General features: G+C 41.7%; 1 protein-coding gene across 1 annotated transcript in view; it reads right to left on the bottom strand.

The window, feature by feature from the left end:
• VWA8 (von Willebrand factor A domain containing 8) overlaps positions 1-15,907 on the bottom strand; it is a 350,725-nt gene extending 334,818 nt beyond the window's left edge. Inside the window, exons 1-2 of the mRNA XM_055137059.1 lie at positions 15,563-15,907; positions 9,896-9,973 (exon numbers count right to left, since the gene is read on the bottom strand). Of these exons, the coding sequence (XP_054993034.1) occupies positions 9,896-9,973; positions 15,563-15,716 (232 nt within the window). The 5' untranslated portion in view covers positions 15,717-15,907. The remainder of the gene's footprint in view (positions 1-9,895; positions 9,974-15,562) is intronic.
• Between the last annotated feature and the right edge of the window lie 659 nt (positions 15,908-16,566).

Below are 16,566 nucleotides of genomic sequence, written 5' to 3'. Positions count from 1 at the left end.
CTTCCTTGGTCTCTCTTCCCTCCCGGAGGAGGCGTGGTGTCTGACATTTTATGGGTCCTTTGAGCAGGTATGAACTTTGTGGCGCGGAAAAAAAAAAATGTGCTTTGAACTTGAAACAGCGGGAAGCCTGGGCAGTCTCGGGCCAGGGCCGGAGCTCGGGCTCCGGCCGAGATTCGACCCGGGTGATCATGCCTTTGCACAGCCGCATGGCTGCCGAACGAGCAGGTGCCAGAGCCAGCTATATGACTTGGGGTTCCAGTGAGTGCTTGCAACCATGTATCCAGACTGTGAACTAAGCTTTTGCTCCATGCTACTCCAGGAAAGGAAATGATTCAATTTCCAACTTAAATCTCCCTGGACTTAATTACTAAAATACAGAAATTGTAAACTTTCTATCTCTTCATTCTCATCAGTGGAAAACTAATTATCAAATATTTCCTTGTCAATAGGGCTGTATTCTTGGGGGATAAATTCCAACAAAAATAGTGAGTCTGGGGGCTGGAGTAATAGCACAGCGGGTAAGGCATTTGCCTTGCACGCGGCCGACCCAGGTTCGAATCCCAGCATCCCATATGGTCCCCTGAGCACCGCCAGGGGTAATTCCTGAGTGCATGAGCCAGGAATGACCCCTGTGCATTGCCGGGTGTGACCCAAAAAGAAAAAAATAAAAATAGTGAGTCTGTGTTGAAACTCCAACAATAGTGAATTTTGTGTTGAAATATGGAATGTAATCAAGGTAAAGAGAAAAGGAAGTGAAATTTATCAGTTACACAGGGGGGGTTGGGGGGGTGAGGGGTGGGATGTATACTGTTTTTTTTTTTATTGGTGGTGGAATATGGGCACTGGTGAAGGGACAGGTGTTTGAGCATTGTATAACTGAGACATAAACATGAGAACTTTGAAACTTTCCACATGGTGATTCAATAAAATAAATTTAAAAAAAAAAAAAGAAAGAAAATGTATAAATCTGTAACTGCACCCTCACGGTGATTCACTAATTAAAAAATAAATTAATTAAAAAAAGAAAGTCCCTGAGAGGAAAAAAAGTTCAAAGAAAATTAATGTATAAAAAGATGTCACATTATGCAATGCAATACATTTGTCCAATCAATATCAGCAACCACATAATGCCTATGTGGATACATAAAATAATGGTGGGCTCATTTTTAAGAAAATTAAGAATAGCTCAACCACTTTCTTAATTTTGAGTTAGCTAAACTCCCTACCTCCTTACAAATGGCCGTAGCTGCTCATAAGACTAGTAGAGACACTTTACTAGTGGCTATAACATTTGTTATCATTTGTTATATAACATTGCTATAACATTTGTTACCATTATGGTAAAACACAGAACATACATAATGATCCTTATAGTCTAAATATGGTAGGAACAAAATGAACGAACAGCAAACAATAAAATGCAAAGTGAGATCAAGGGCCACCCAACTGTATTCAACCCTCCTTAAAAACTTTTAAATTTCTTAACATTTCAGAAAAATGTCAATGAGTATGCTACTAATAACCAAACATACTAAAAAGAATTTTATTACGTGAGATGCATGAAAATCAAAATTAAATTTAAAGACATGAAAATTAGAAAGTCAAAGTATGTAAAACTAGAAAATGTTGAACATTTTTTTGCTTTCACTGGATTTTAGGTAACATTTTATGGGGGTTTTGCTACATTTAGAAACAAATACCTTTTGGACCAGAGAAACAGTATAACAGGTAGGGCACTGGCCTTGCACACAGCTGATGCAAGTTTAGATATCCAGCACCTGTTTGGTCCCCTTAAACACCCAGGAGAGAACCCTTAGTGCAGAGCCAGGAATGAACCCTGAGCACAGTTGGGTGTGGTCAAAAAAATAGAAAAAAAAATACCTTTTATAATTTGGAGCATAAGCTTAGCTGGCCATTTTACTGGTCCTTAGCCGTATGCAAAATCCAAAAATACCTTCATTCAGTAAATCAAAAAATATATTCATGTGTCTAGAGCCAAGGATATGACATACAGCATAGAGCATATGCCCTGCATTTGTGAGGTCCTGGATTCACTCCTCAGTTCCATAAGACTCCCCAAGAACTGCTGTGAGTACCCCCCAAAAAAGTTGTAAGTTTTACAATTGACATTATCGCTAATGTCCTTAAAGCTAGGACAGCCTTGTTAACTCTCATATAAAAGGGTCCAGAGTGATAGTACAGTAGGTAGGGCACCTGCCTTGTCCACAGTCATCCTGGTTTGGATTCCCCGTACCACATATTGTCCCCCAAGCAATCACCAGAGGTGATCCCTGAGCACAGAGCCAGGAGTAAGCCCTGAGCACTGCTAGAACTGACCCAAAAACAAACCACCCCTCACATAAGAGACTCCACAAAATAACCTGTGGCTATGCAAATTATCTCCGTAGATTCCTTATTAAAAGAAGGGACGGATAATGCCATCAGGCAATGACTACGCTTCAAGTGCAGGTAAAACTAAAAAGATCACATCTTTCAACAAAGCTTGATATCTGAAAGAAAAATGAAGTTTACTTGAAGAGCCTATTTTCGTTCGGAATCCTATTAACCACCTATGGGCACACTGAAAATCAAAACTAGATGAAATGTGGTACGGATTCATTTCTAAGGGTAAAACTGAATTAAGACAAACATGTCTCTTCACCAGAATCTGAGCAGCCCTTAGTCATACGTACACTAAGCATGTACGTATGTACACTAGGCATCCTAGGTGTGGGATAACGGAAAATGAAAAGGACCAAGAACCAGGCAATATCGGGGAACTGTCTGTATCCAGGACTCATGTTTATTAAATACTACATGCCAGGGACTGTCCTATACATTTCACATATGCTGTTTGATTCAATCCTGGCAGTGTGTCTAGGATGTTGAAATGATTGTCCTCAGATTGTCAAGATTATTCAGAGAAGTTAAATGACTACAGAAATTCACACTCTAGACAGCAGTATGGTTAAATTTTACATGCAATTTGTCCCTTCCAAGCAGATGTCTTCCTCAAGAACTCAAGCACAGAAAAGTTTTCCATTTTCTATTAAGTGGACATTATTCTTCACTTCTAAAGCTTAATGTTTAAAAGATTAGGCACATTTTTATTTAAAAAATAAGAAAAAAATAAGTGGAATTTTTGAATTACCATGTGCCTGTCTCATTCCCCTGACCCTGAAAGAGCCTCCAATCGTTGGGAAAGACGAGTAAGGAGAGGTTGCTAAAATTTCAGGGCTGAGAGGAATAGAGATGTTACTGGTGCTCGCTCGAGTAAATTGATGAACAACGGGGTGACAGTGATACAGTGAGGCATGTAAGATGTCTGTTAATCTGTTCATTTTTCTCTACATAATAAAAATTTAAAGGATTATGTCACTAGCTTAATACACAAGAAAGCATGCCTATTATAACACAATCACAGGATGAACCTTAAATAATAACTGTCAAATAATGTCAAATAAAGTATCTAATGAATGAAATGACCCTAAAAGGAGGGAAAGGGCAGAGAAAGAGTTCAATGGATCAGGCACTCGCCTTACAGGCAGGGAACCTGGTTTCGATCCCTGGCACCTGAGACTTCTAGGCATAAGCCCTGAGTTCCACTGGGTGTGGTGCAAAAGCAAAAGTCCCTGACCCCCACTTCTCGTTAGGATGAAGAGAACTGCTGAAGAATTTCACCTAGAACCTAACAACCTGAAAAAGTCAGATCATCAGTAAAACCAGTTCTTTGAAACCAGTTATTCATCCAAGGCTTAAAATTAAAAATTTTTTAGATAAACTAAATGACTGAAAGGTAATCATGAAAGTTTGTGAGTCTGCAAATGTATCTCATCATGATCCATAAAAAAAATCAAGTCAATTATTTCAAACAAAAAGAAAGAGCCCTTTTTAGAAGAGAAGGGAACACTGCAAAATTTTTTCCTTGACAAATGAGCAGGAGGAAAACCTGCATAGTTGTGCCAAGACAAGTGGAACCTTTAACAACATTATAATAGCCATTGGCAGAGCCTGGCAAGCTACCCATGGTGTACTCGATATGCCAAAAACAGTAACGACGATGGTCCTCATTCCTGACCCTGAAAGAGTCCCCAATACGCCATCGGGCTATACTAGCATGCAACAGGGACGAATGGAGACATTACTGCGCCCGCTCAAGCAAATTGATGAACAATGGGATGACAGTGATCCAGTGATAATAGCCACATATGACTGGGATGAAATAATCTACTGTCATGTCTCAGCCTCTGAGAAAACTGACCTACTATCACTTTCACAATGGCCTTTACTAAATGCAGAAGGGTATATATGGAAAACCAGATGCCAGGGTAGTTAGGGCTGAGAAATCACCTTCCTGACATATGCTGACCTTCCTTTAGTGCAAGTCAACAACCCACTAAGGCTAAGGTTGGGTCAGAAGGAAGGAAAGAAGCACTCCAAGATGCATCAGCTCTTTAATAGAAAGTATTCATTCTCAAGAATGGTGTCAGGCAAGAGAGTGAGATAAAACCGTCTGAAGCAGTAGTAGCCTTTACTGGGAGGGCAGCAGGACAAGAGTGTCTAAACTAAAGAAAGCAGAGTATAGGACAAGAGGGTCTAAACTAAAGAAAGCAGAGTCTAGGACAAGAGGGTCTAAACTAAAGAAAGCAGAGTATAGGGCAAGAGGGTCTAAACTAAAGAAAGCAGAGTATAGGACAAGAGGGTCTAAACTAAAGAAAGCAGAGTCTAGGACAAGAGAGTCTAAACTAAAGAAAGCAGAGTATAGGACAAGAGAGTCTAAACTAAAGAAAGCAGAGTCTAGGACAAGAGGGTCTAAACTAAAGAAAGCAGAGTATAGGACAAGAGGGTCTAAACTAAAGAAAGCAGAGTCTAGGACAAGAGAGTCTAAGCTGAAGAAAGCAGAATATAGGACTAAATAGCAAAGAGAATTCCCCCCAGTAATCCAATAGATTGGCGACTTGGAGACCTGAAGACGGTAAAGCAAAGAAGGATTGTGTATCAATAATAAAGCTGGAAATTGAGTCATAAAAGACAAATTTGGAAAAAAGGAAAAGTTGGTATTACTGCACCAGAATAAAGATTCTGAAAGGATTGGAAGGAAAATTTCTGATCCACTTCTCAAAACATTTAAAGCAAAAATACATGAAATGTAGCAGAAGCCACATCCAAGTCCAAGGCCAGCTCCAACACAGATCAGACTGACCAGACTGAATCAGCATTTCTTACACAGAGAGAGAGAGAGAGAGAGCTCAATAGATGCAGGCAGGGGAATGCTCTTTTCTAGAAGAAAACACTGTTTACTTCAATCTCTCACATTGTCTGAGATGCAATAAAAATTGTGACACAAACAGATGAAAATGTCACCTGTGGCCCAGCTAGAGAATCAATAAAAGCAGTTTTTAAAATAGTTCAGATACTAGAATTACTAGACCATGTAAAGATGTTAAAGAGACAGTAGGAAAAGACAACAAGACTATATGAAAGCATTAGATGAAAAAGAAAAACAAAAATGGATTATGGTAAAAATGAAAAAATATCCTTAGGAAAATGAATGAGTCACCAGATGGGACTCCCAGCAGAACATACAACTGTCAAAAAAATGTAACTTAATTATGGCCAGAAACTTCCAAAATTGATGCAAGTTATTTAGATTAAACCAGCCTAAAGAAATGCAAAGAGACCAATTCAAAGAAAATCACATTTAGATATATAAAAGACATACTTCTGAGGGGCCAGATAGATAGTACAAAGGTTAAGATACTTGCCTCTCCTTCTCATCGCTGCCCACCCCACTCCCCTTGGGACCCTGGAGGTCAGGTCCACAAACTGCTACTTAAGCTCCTAGACAACCATGACCCAAAGACACACAAAAGAATCTCAGAACCATTGTATCTTATGCTATTCATAAGAAGCAATACAAAAGAGATTATGGGGGAGATTGTCTGCCATAGAGGCAGGGAGAGGGGTGGGATGGGAGGGATACTGAAGTTCTTGGTGATGGAAGATGTCACTGATGGAGGGTTGGGTCAATGTATGACTGAAACTCAAACAGGAAGGCTTTGTAACTGTATCTCACGGTGATTAAATAATAATAATAATAATAATAATAATAATAATAATAATAATAATAATAACACTGTAGCACTGTCATCCCATTGTTCGTCGATTTGCTTGAGCAGGCACCAGTAACGTCTCCATTGTGAGACTTGCTGTTACTGTTTTTGGCATATCCAATGCACCACCGGTAGCTTGCCAGGCTCTGCCGTACAGGCAAGATACTCTCAATAGCTTGCTGGGCTCTCTGAGAGGGAGGAAGGAATTGAACCCATGTCAGCTAGGTGCAAGGCAAATGCCCTACTCGCTGTGCTATAATAATAATAGTAATAATAATAGTAACAATAATAATAATGATAATAAAATTAACTTTCTGGAAAAAAAAAGTAATGTGTAGTTTATACCCAATTCAATCAGTCTCATCAATGGCTGAATAAACAGCAGTACTCCTAATTAAAAAAAAAAAAGGACACTTGCCTCGAGTCCTCCTGAGCTGGGTTGAAATCCCCAACACTATATTATATTCACCCTAACACAGTAGAGAACAGCCCCCTGGGCACAGCTGGGTGTGGTCCAAAAAACAAATTAATAATAAGTCAAACTTCTGTTAAAAAAAATCTTAAACAGCAAGTAGAGGAAAAATGAAAAAAAAAAAAATAAGACAACAAAATGATACTGACATTCCAACCCAGTAAAAAAGTATCCTCTGAAAATGAAACCAAAACAAACACATTTTAAGGTAGATTACAGGTGAAAGAATTCATATCTACCAATGTGCAAAGAAATATGAAAAGAAAATGCTTTCAGCTGGATACCTAAATTGGCAGAAGGAATAAAAACAGTACAAAGCACTAAAAAATGAATAAGTAGTAAACATGTTCACAGTCATCTTCATGATATATATATATATATACATATATACACGTACACATACATATAGTTTAAGAATGGGTTAGTTAAAGCAAAAAAAAATAACAGTACTATGATCTTTTACCGTATATAGAATTAAAGTGATAATAAAAGAAAAAAAGCTCATGGGAGACACTTTATAAGCAGTACTGAAAAGTCCCCACCTTATTATTTGAAAATAGACTGTGATCTAGATAAATATTATAATCTCTAGAGCTCTACGGTTCAACAGAGTAGTCACAAATCACTTCTTACAACCTATATTTGAGTTTAAGTCAACTCAAATTAAATAAAATATGAAGTTATTTCCCTTGATTTCACAGGCCACATTTCTATTTTGTATAATGAACTTTTCCCCAATCTCAAGCACACCCAGTGGTGCTCAGGGGAGCACGAGGTTCCCACCTGCAAAGCCTGCCTCTAGCCCTGTGAGCTTGCTTTCAGGCCTGTATTTATTTTTTATTGAAATAACAAGAATACAAACGTGTCTATGGTTTAAGACATAATGACAGCAGACCACACAACCCCCCAGTGTTCCATTCGCACCACGGTCCACTGAACTTTCCAATCAAGCCTCCCCTTCAACTCTGTGGTGGGGTCAGCGCAGTGTTTCCCAGAGTGAGAGACCCAGGGCAGATGGGAACTAGCCAGGGAGTGGGCGCAGCCTTGGCTATAACTGGGGAAGAGGGGACTCTGTTTAACTAAAAAAAAGGTAGATTTCCAAGTGGGTACATGGGCACAGAGTAATATTTTTTCTTAAAAAGGGTAGAGTAAGCCAAGTCTGGGAGCCTCTGCTCTAAGGGTTGTTTTTTATCCGACACTGTCTCTTCCCTTTGTTTCTGTATACTCCACCTGGGAGTGAAGCCATCTAGGACTTGTCTTTCTCCCTCTGACTTATTTTGCTAAGATGACCCCTTCCAGTACCATCCATGCCATCAGGAAAGTCTGCAGCTTCTCTAAGAGGTGAGTAGGATTCCAGTGTGTCTGAGAACCACGTCATCTTTACCCACTCCTCTGTTGGACTCTTGGGTTCTTTCCCGATTTCGTCTGCTATAAATACAGCACTGCAACGAACACAGGTGAGTCTATAACTGTTAGAGCTAGTGTTTTTGTGCTCTCCAGAGACAGAACCTAGGAGTAAACTGTTGAATCATAAAGTAATTCTATTTTTTAAATTTTGAAATAGCGCCATAATATTTTACATTCCAGTCACCAATGAAGGAGATCAAACCAGAGGTGACATAGGGACAGGGTAGAGGGTCATGGCATTTTGGTGGTGGTGGTGTGCAGAAACTTACTATATCAACACAAAAAAACAAACACTATTGTAACGTTATTACCTAAACTATGAAAATAAGTAAACATTTGTTCAACTTCTTCCTGATGCAGCTCCCAGACCATCATGTCTGCAGGGCTTGTGCGGGGAAAACCCGAGTTCCCAGTCTTGAGGACAGTGAGCTATGGCCAGGGGAATCAGCATTCCCTGGAGATTAGCTTGGCTCCAGGGCCTCGTAACTATCTGTGGCTGGGGTCTGAGGTTAGGGACAGCCAACACCAGTGGGTCTGTAAAGCTGATTGTTCCATCTCTGCAAGAGCTCATAGAAATCCCATGACACTTCGTGACACTCCGTCCCATCTAGCCCATATAAATCAGATTTCACCTTCCTCTTCCTGGCTAGTGATTTGTGGGTGATGCATCCCTTTCTGTTACCCCATATATAACCACCGTACTATCCCAGGGAACTCTGTCATAGGACTACAAGTCTGTGGGCTGTGTGGGTGGCTCTGTCTTGATCAGGCTGTGTGTGCAAGTGCTGAGCATCTGCTGCCCTAGATTGACGGACATCTCGCTCCTGGGGTCTCCGCAGTTACAAGATAACTACAAATATTGATACTTAAAAAAAAGTAAAATCCCACCTTGAAAACTGTTCACATTCATGGTAAAAGCTCAAACAATCTCTATTGAAAGTTTAGAACTATGGGGGGCGGGGAGAGACACAAAAACAGAACAATAAAAAGAGAGTTTCAAAATTCTTCTCCACACCCTGACCATTATCTCTTGTTCTGGTTTGTATGCACATAGTTCATTCTCAGAGGTAGGAGATGATATTTCATCATCCTTTTGATTTGCCTTTTGATAAGTGATGATGACCATTTGTGCATGTGCCTGCTGGCCACATGGACGTATTCTTTGGAAGAGAGCATAGTTGACATTTTAAATGGTTAATGATGTAGTACCTACTGCATGCACAGCACAAATACAAACTACTTCTATCATTTCATAAAGTTTTACTGGAAAGAGCTATTATCTAAAAGGAGGCCTAATTTCAAGAGTAACCCCAGAGCATCGCCAGGTGTGACCCAAAAAGTCAAAAAAAAATTTTTAAAGGCATAATTTTAAATAACCAGTTAGTGGAAGAGACAAAATGCAACATTATCCCTCAACAGAACTTAAGAAAAGAAAGAACAGCAAAGATTATGATTGTAGAATTAAAGACAACAATGATAACAATGACATTCACTACAAATGAATTGAAATTCCAACTAAAAGAAAGAACTTGCCAGAAAGGATAAATGAGCTGTTTTTATGACATACTTGAAAACAAGCACAGCCTAACTTCACTGAGCATGACACTTTCCAGACCCACCACAGAATGATCTCCCTCATATGTAGTATATAAAGCAACAGAGAATGTCTGCAAAAGGTTCTAAATGTTCTCAAACAAAAAATGAGTTCTGTTAAAAGATAATCAGCATAAATGCTGTAAATGATAAGTACATTAGATTTACACTATTCTCTCTAGTTTTCTGGTATTTTGAAAACTTTCCATAATGAAAATTAAGTTAATCTTCATATATACATATATATATACACATACACATACATACACACACACACACACACACACACAAATATATATTCCCCCCTTACCGTAGTTTTGTGGCACAAGTTCTGGGCTCTTAGGAGTTTTCAACTTGTACGACACATCTCCAATATTGACTGTAGTACCTATAAAAGAGAAGAAAATACAATCATTACAAGAGGAAAAAAAACCCAAATAACTTTTTCTAATTTATTGGTGAGGGCAGAAAGAGTACTCCAGGGTACTCAGTGCTCAAAGTCAATAGCCACTCCGAGTGGTGTTTGATGGTATGTGGGCTTCTGGGGAGCCAACCCAGGGTCTTGCAAATGAAGGCACATGTGCTCCACCAGTAAAACACACATAGTGCTTTTTGCAAGGATTCTCCTGACCCACAGAAAGCAATGTGGTTTTTTTGTTTGTTTGTTTGTTTGTTTTCTATTGAATCACCATGTGGAAAGTTACAAAGCTTTCAGTCTTAAGTCTCTGTTATACAATGCTCGATAACCATCCCATCACCAGTGCACATTTTCCAACACCAGGAGCCCCAGTATACCACCCCCTCCACCCCCCCAACCCCCGCCTGTGTAGCTGATAGATTTCACTTTACTTTGATTACCTTCAATATTTCAACAAAAACTCACTATTGTTTGGAGTTCCCCTCCATCCCCCAAAAGTCAGACCTGTTGAAAAGGAACCATTTGATAATGTTTTCCCTTCCTGACAATTAAGAGATAGGAGGTCACTGTTGTGGCCGTGCGGTTTTGGATTTCTGTATTTTAGTAACAAAGTCCAGGAAAATTTTTGCCAGAAATTGCATCACTGCAAGCTTTTACTTCCTTTTTTGTGGTGCTCATAAAATGGAAAAGCCGAGAGAGAAAAACCCTTCCCTCCTGGCACCGCATGGGACAGTGGCTCAGTTCACAGTCTAGAGACATTTCTGCAAGCTACTGGTGCTCAAAGTAGTTTAGTTGGCCTCTGGGATCACACTCGTGAGATCAGGAGTGGAAAGGCCACACACGTGTGGCCGCTGCGCTTAAATCTCGGCGGAGGGCAGGGCCGGTACCACCCTCATCCCGGGATCTTCTGCACGTCCTGTTGCTGCCGGCTCGTACCTCCTTTTTTGCAGAAAGCAACGTTAACAAAAATTCACCACACATCCTCCCTGTCAGGCCATCAATTGCCGAGATCATGAGTTTTCTTGTTTGATTGAAAGTCTACAGATGAGTCTTTTAGTGACAAGAACATTAACATAAAGAAGAACCATTGTGACTCTAACTCTTGTGGAAGGGCAGAGACTTGCAAATGAAGGTTTTACTTTCTCCACTCATTCTGAGTTCATTATCTCAAGCCTCTAAGTGAGAAAGCTGCCACACCCCATAGCCATTGATAAAACTCTGGCGAGGCCGGTTAGTAGTAAACCAACCAGGAACAGGTGCCAGTGCTTCTACTGTCTGGGCCAGCAACTCTCTACTTCAACTCAATTCAGATTCTTTGCCACAAACAAAACTGGAAAAGGCTGTAATTGTCAACTGACGTATCATTGTCAAATGACATGAAATTGTCAAAAGATGTAAAATTTAACATTTTAAGCAAGAAATAACCATAATTTGGGTTAATAAAAAGAATTAAGTAATACTGCTACTTCAAAAAATCTTTTCATTTAGTAATAACCCTAAATTAGGGAAGATATTTACACCAATTAATATTCAGCTGAGGGAAAGTACCACTCATGTTATTAATAGTGTTTCCACAGAACTTTAGGTTTTATCAATATTTGGAGCACAGTGGGACTATTCTTATATAATTGTGTTCTAATAACCATAATGCTACCTATAACATCTTCAGGCCCTGGAATTCAACCATCTAGCCCAATGTCAGGAGGTGGGGGAAACGCACACAGACAATGTTTTAGTACCACATTTTAAAATACAAAACCCAAGAGAAAACCAAGTATATCAGCAATTAGCAGGTTACTCTGTGCATTCCTAGTACTAGTCTTACCAACAACTTACTTGATTATAACTGCTCTGGAATGTCACTGAAAACTTCTTTAAGACACAAGGGTCAAATGTCCTCAGAACCAACACTGAAGGTTCCAAGTTGTTAGTTAATAATTTTCCCCAAGTTTTTTTTTTTTTTTTTGGTTTTTGGGTCACACCTGGTGATGCACAGGGGTAACTCCTGGCTCTTCACTCAGGAATTACCCCTGGCGGTGCTCAGGGGACCATATGGGATGCTGGGATTAGAACCCGGGTCGGCCGCATGCAAGGCAAGCGCCCTACCCGCTGTGCTATCGCTCCAGCCCCTAATTTTCCCCAAGTTTAAAACCTCATAAACAGAGCTAATAGTTGGACTTTAGTACAGTTTTCCCTTTCAGCCACATTTCCCTCCCCAAAATAGCCTGAGTATATAATCTTAAAAAAAAATCACAAAAATGTATATGGAAGGTTGTTGACTGCACTCTTTCATATTTTAAGATGGACAGCCTGACTGTCCAAGAATGGGAAAATAAAGTATAAGTACATGAGCTCAATAGCTATTTTAAATGATCGATTGATAACCATACTAACAGGTGCAAAATAATGGTTAATTGAGAATTTTGAAACATACATGCCCCCATTGTTTTTAATTTTATTTTTATTTATTGGTTTGGGGACCAGACCTGGCTGTGCCCAGGGCTTACTTCTAATTCTGTGCTCAGGGATCATTTCTGACAATGCTTGGGGGGACCATATGTGGTGCTGGGATTGAACCCAGCTTGGCTGCATGCCAGGCAAGCACACTACCTGCTGTATTATCTCACTGGCCCTCCACTGTTTAAAGAAATGTGTACTTCTATAAATATTAGTATCACCAAAGTATCAACAATCACAAACGTGCATAGGAAAAGTTATTTTAGGTTTGCCTATATTTGCTAACTGGCCACAGTGAACATAGTTTTTGTCCAAAAACATATTCTTAAATACTTGTTTTAAAATATTTCTAAGTTATATCATACATAAGCCAAAAATATAAAAGAGTGAATCCCCTTAATAACAATAGTGATAATTTTTCTAAGTATGTCATAGTGGATTTATATTATTATGTTTCCAGACTTATCATTTGCTTGTGATCAGTGGTACATCTGAACATAATATCTAGAGTCCTTCAGAAGCTATTTGGTGGCTTCATCTTGTAAAAACTCAAACAAGTTCTATTAGTAACTCCTTGTAGCAATCTGCTTGCTAATCTCTTTGTTCCAAAAACCAACAGATCGCACTACTAATTGAAAGAGATTACAAAGAATTACAAACTATGAATTCTTTAAAGAAGAGTAAAATGTAGTGGGTTTGAGTTGTTTTATAATATGAGTGACTCCTCTGCCTTCTACTTATCTGACTTTATCTCCTTGGTGAAAGCCGGGAAGGCAACACTATCCTCTCCTGCTCCTTCTCTCTGTGAACTTTAACACAGTAAGCCAGAGCACTATGAGATACAAAGTGTTGGCAGGCAGCAAAAGGAACATAAAAGTAAATAAGACATCCATACACTCGAGAAAGGTAAAAGCAACATATAACTTAAATATATTGCGTTTGTATCAAGCCACTCCAAGAAAGTTAAGAGCAGTATATAACTTTCATATTTTGTGTTTGTGTCACATCACTCTTTTCCAAACTAGTAGCAAGGTCAACTGCATGTATACAGACCAGATAATCAGTTACCGGTCACATGCGTGAGTCCAGCTGAGAGCATTTTTCCAACCCAACCTGCTACTTGTTACAACATACTGTTTTTTATGAGTCCATGTGTCTGTGTGTGACCTCTGGTTCAGAACAGATTATTCTAACCTTGATGGCCCGTGACATGTCCCCGGGTAACCAAGAGCTTGCCGGCTTGTCTTCTATGTACCTGGCCGCAGCTATTCTATTTGAGAACAAACTCCTGTGAGTTTCGAGCTGCACTAATCCACAGTCCTCACATCTTCAACCTCGTGAACTTTGCAGTAACAAGGAAAGAAAGGGTAACAGAAATTCCTCTCTGTGGTCTGATCCCACTATGACTGAGTCTCAGAAGTTAAAGTGTTGACTTTCATGCATCCAACACGCTCACATTTGAAGCAGTTTGTCTGGCTGGACAAATTTTGAGGCTCTTTCTAACTAATCACCAAAACCTATGTATGCAGTAAAGACTAAACTTTCACATTCACATGCATGGTTTGATAATCACCATGTACTATTCATAGACAAAGAACAATAATTATTTTATTTTTTTTAAATTGAACTGTATCCAGTTTTGAGTTCTCAACCTAACTGGTTTCATCCCTTCTATAGTCAAAAAAGCAGAATATCTTTTCACATAACTGTACTTTGCAAAAAATATCTATACTAAGAAGAAGCTAACTTCTACCCACCATCAATAAGTACCCGGGATTGTAACAACTTCTATTTAAGATTGTAAATCTTCTATTTCTCTGATAATCCTTAACAGCTCTATCATATACTCTCCTCTCATATACTCTATTCTCATTCTACAATCAAGAAAACTGAGACACTTAAGTAACTACCCTCACATCTCTGTAACTAAAGAGTGAAAAATGGACAGCAACTAAACTATTAGTCAGAACCCAAATAACAGATACTACCTTCACCCTGTCCTCATCTGAAACATTAAAAGCAATCAACCAAAAAATAAACAGAAAGACTTGAACAAGCAAACACCCCAGGGGCTATATGCAATAACTACTAAAACGGCAAAACTTTGACATCACATGTCTATACAAGAAAAAGGAAAGCCATTTGTTTGAAATCGAATAAATGAAACGTATGGACTCGTTCAAGGAAACTAGTTTATTTCCTTGCCAAGAAAATTATCTGCCACGCAGGAGGGAAAGCAAAAAAAAAACGTGAAACTTACGATGAAACTTACACTACTGGTAGTGAACCCTCCAGTATTCTAATCTAACTAGAGCAACAATGACACTAACAAAATCTTGCCTGGAATCACTTTGACTTAAGACAGTAACAACATTCCGTCCCTTAACCAGAACAAGTGCTTCTAATACGCAACGATTCTCAAAACAACAGCTGCAACCAAAAAGTGACTGGGCTTAGAAATCGGAATAGGTGATGCTACTGTAGTCGCTAATGAGCTGCGTGATTTTTAGCAAGTAACTTTTCCCCACTTTTAATTAACTCTAACACGGGGGCTTTTAACTCACTTGTGACTTGGGGCTCTCAAACGATGTGAACCTGTCGGGAAGGGAAACTAAACTGACAACCCCCGTGGATACTTTTAAGTCCTCCTGAGTGCTGGAGACACTTTGAACAGTCGCCGCTGAGCCATGCCGGTGCCACCGGCTTCCAGGCCCTTGGGACGCAGAGAACAAGGTCAAGTTTAGCTTGCAGCACCCACCGGGCACGGCAGCATTAACCTCTGCGGGTACTAGAATCCGGGGGTGAAAAGCAACTAGTGGGGTCAGGGGCAAACACTTTTCCAAGTCATCCGTAAGCTTAGTCCACATCCCTCGGACTCCAGAGAAGAAAGGCCCGGAGAGTGCAAACGCCTCGGCCCGTGTTTCACCGCCGTCCGCGCGGCGGCGGGGACTCGAACTCGCGTCCCGCGACTCCCAGCGCAGCGCTCGCGCCGGGGTGCCGCGAAGCAGCAGCAGCAGGTGGCGGGCCGGGTCTGGGGGGAGGGGGGGAGCGGGACGCGGAGAGCTGCAGGGGGGAGGGGGGCGTGGGGTCGTCCGGGGTTACCTGTGTCGGCCCCCGCCCCGGCGTGCAGAAGCCTGACCTCCGAGCGCCGCCCGTCGCGGCCCCGCACCACCTGGCGCAGCAGCAGCCGCACGCGCCGCGCCGCGGGGCCGCCGGGGCCGCCGGGCGCCCCGAGGAGCAGAAGCCGGGACTGCATGGTGGGGGGGGCGGAGGGGGTCCGGGCCGAGCGGCGTCCCGGGCCGGCAGCGGGAGACGGCGCCGCGCGGGGGACAGGAAGGCAGCGGCGCGCCGAGTCCGCCGGAAACTCCTTCCCCCGGCGCAGTCCCGGGCCGGCCCCGCGGGGAGGCGCGTGCAGCCGAGCTCGGGTCCCCGCGGGCCGGCCCGGGCCTCCGGGGGCGGGTCGGGGGAGGCGCGAGCGGCCGCGCCGGGCCCTGCCGGCCTGCAGCGAGCGCACCTGCCGCCGCGGCCCCGCGGGCCTCCCCCGCCACCCCGCCCGCCGCCGCCGCGCTCCGGCCCGGGCCGCCCCGGGGGTTCCGGAAACGCTCGCGCGGCTTCTGAGAGCGCTTCGGCGGTTTCTGTTTAGTTGGGGGGGGGGGGGCCTTCGGTGTTTGTCCCAAATCTTCTTTTGGGGCTGATGGCTCAGTGGCTGCCGGGGCTGCGTCCTTCATCCTTTTCGGAAACCGAGTACGTGTCCCCGGGAGCGTAGGCGCTTTGGTCCTCCAGCATCCCCTGGGCCCGCACCTTTGGGCGTCCCCACAAACCATGGAGATCCGAGCCTTTCTCAGCGGGCTGGCTTGCTTTTCGTTCTTTTTTCGTTCTTGATTTTTCTTTCTCTTTCTTCTTTCTTCCGTCCTTCCACTTTCTTTCGCTCGCTTTCTTTTTCTTTTCCTTCTTTTCCTTTCTTTTTTTCCCGTCCTTCCACTTTCTTTCGCTTGCTTTCTTTTTTTCCTTCTTTTCCTTTCTTTTTCTTTTTTCCGTCCTTCCACTTTCTTTTGCTTGCTTTCTTTTTCTTTCCCCTCCTTTCCTTTCTTTTTCTTTTTTCTGTA

The sequence above is a fragment of the Sorex araneus genome, chromosome 1, assembly GCF_027595985.1.
Source record: "Sorex araneus isolate mSorAra2 chromosome 1, mSorAra2.pri, whole genome shotgun sequence".
Lineage (NCBI taxonomy): Eukaryota > Metazoa > Chordata > Mammalia > Eulipotyphla > Soricidae > Sorex > Sorex araneus.
The sequence above is the reverse complement of the archived record's forward strand: the minus strand, read 5'-3'. Positions and strand labels throughout refer to the sequence as shown.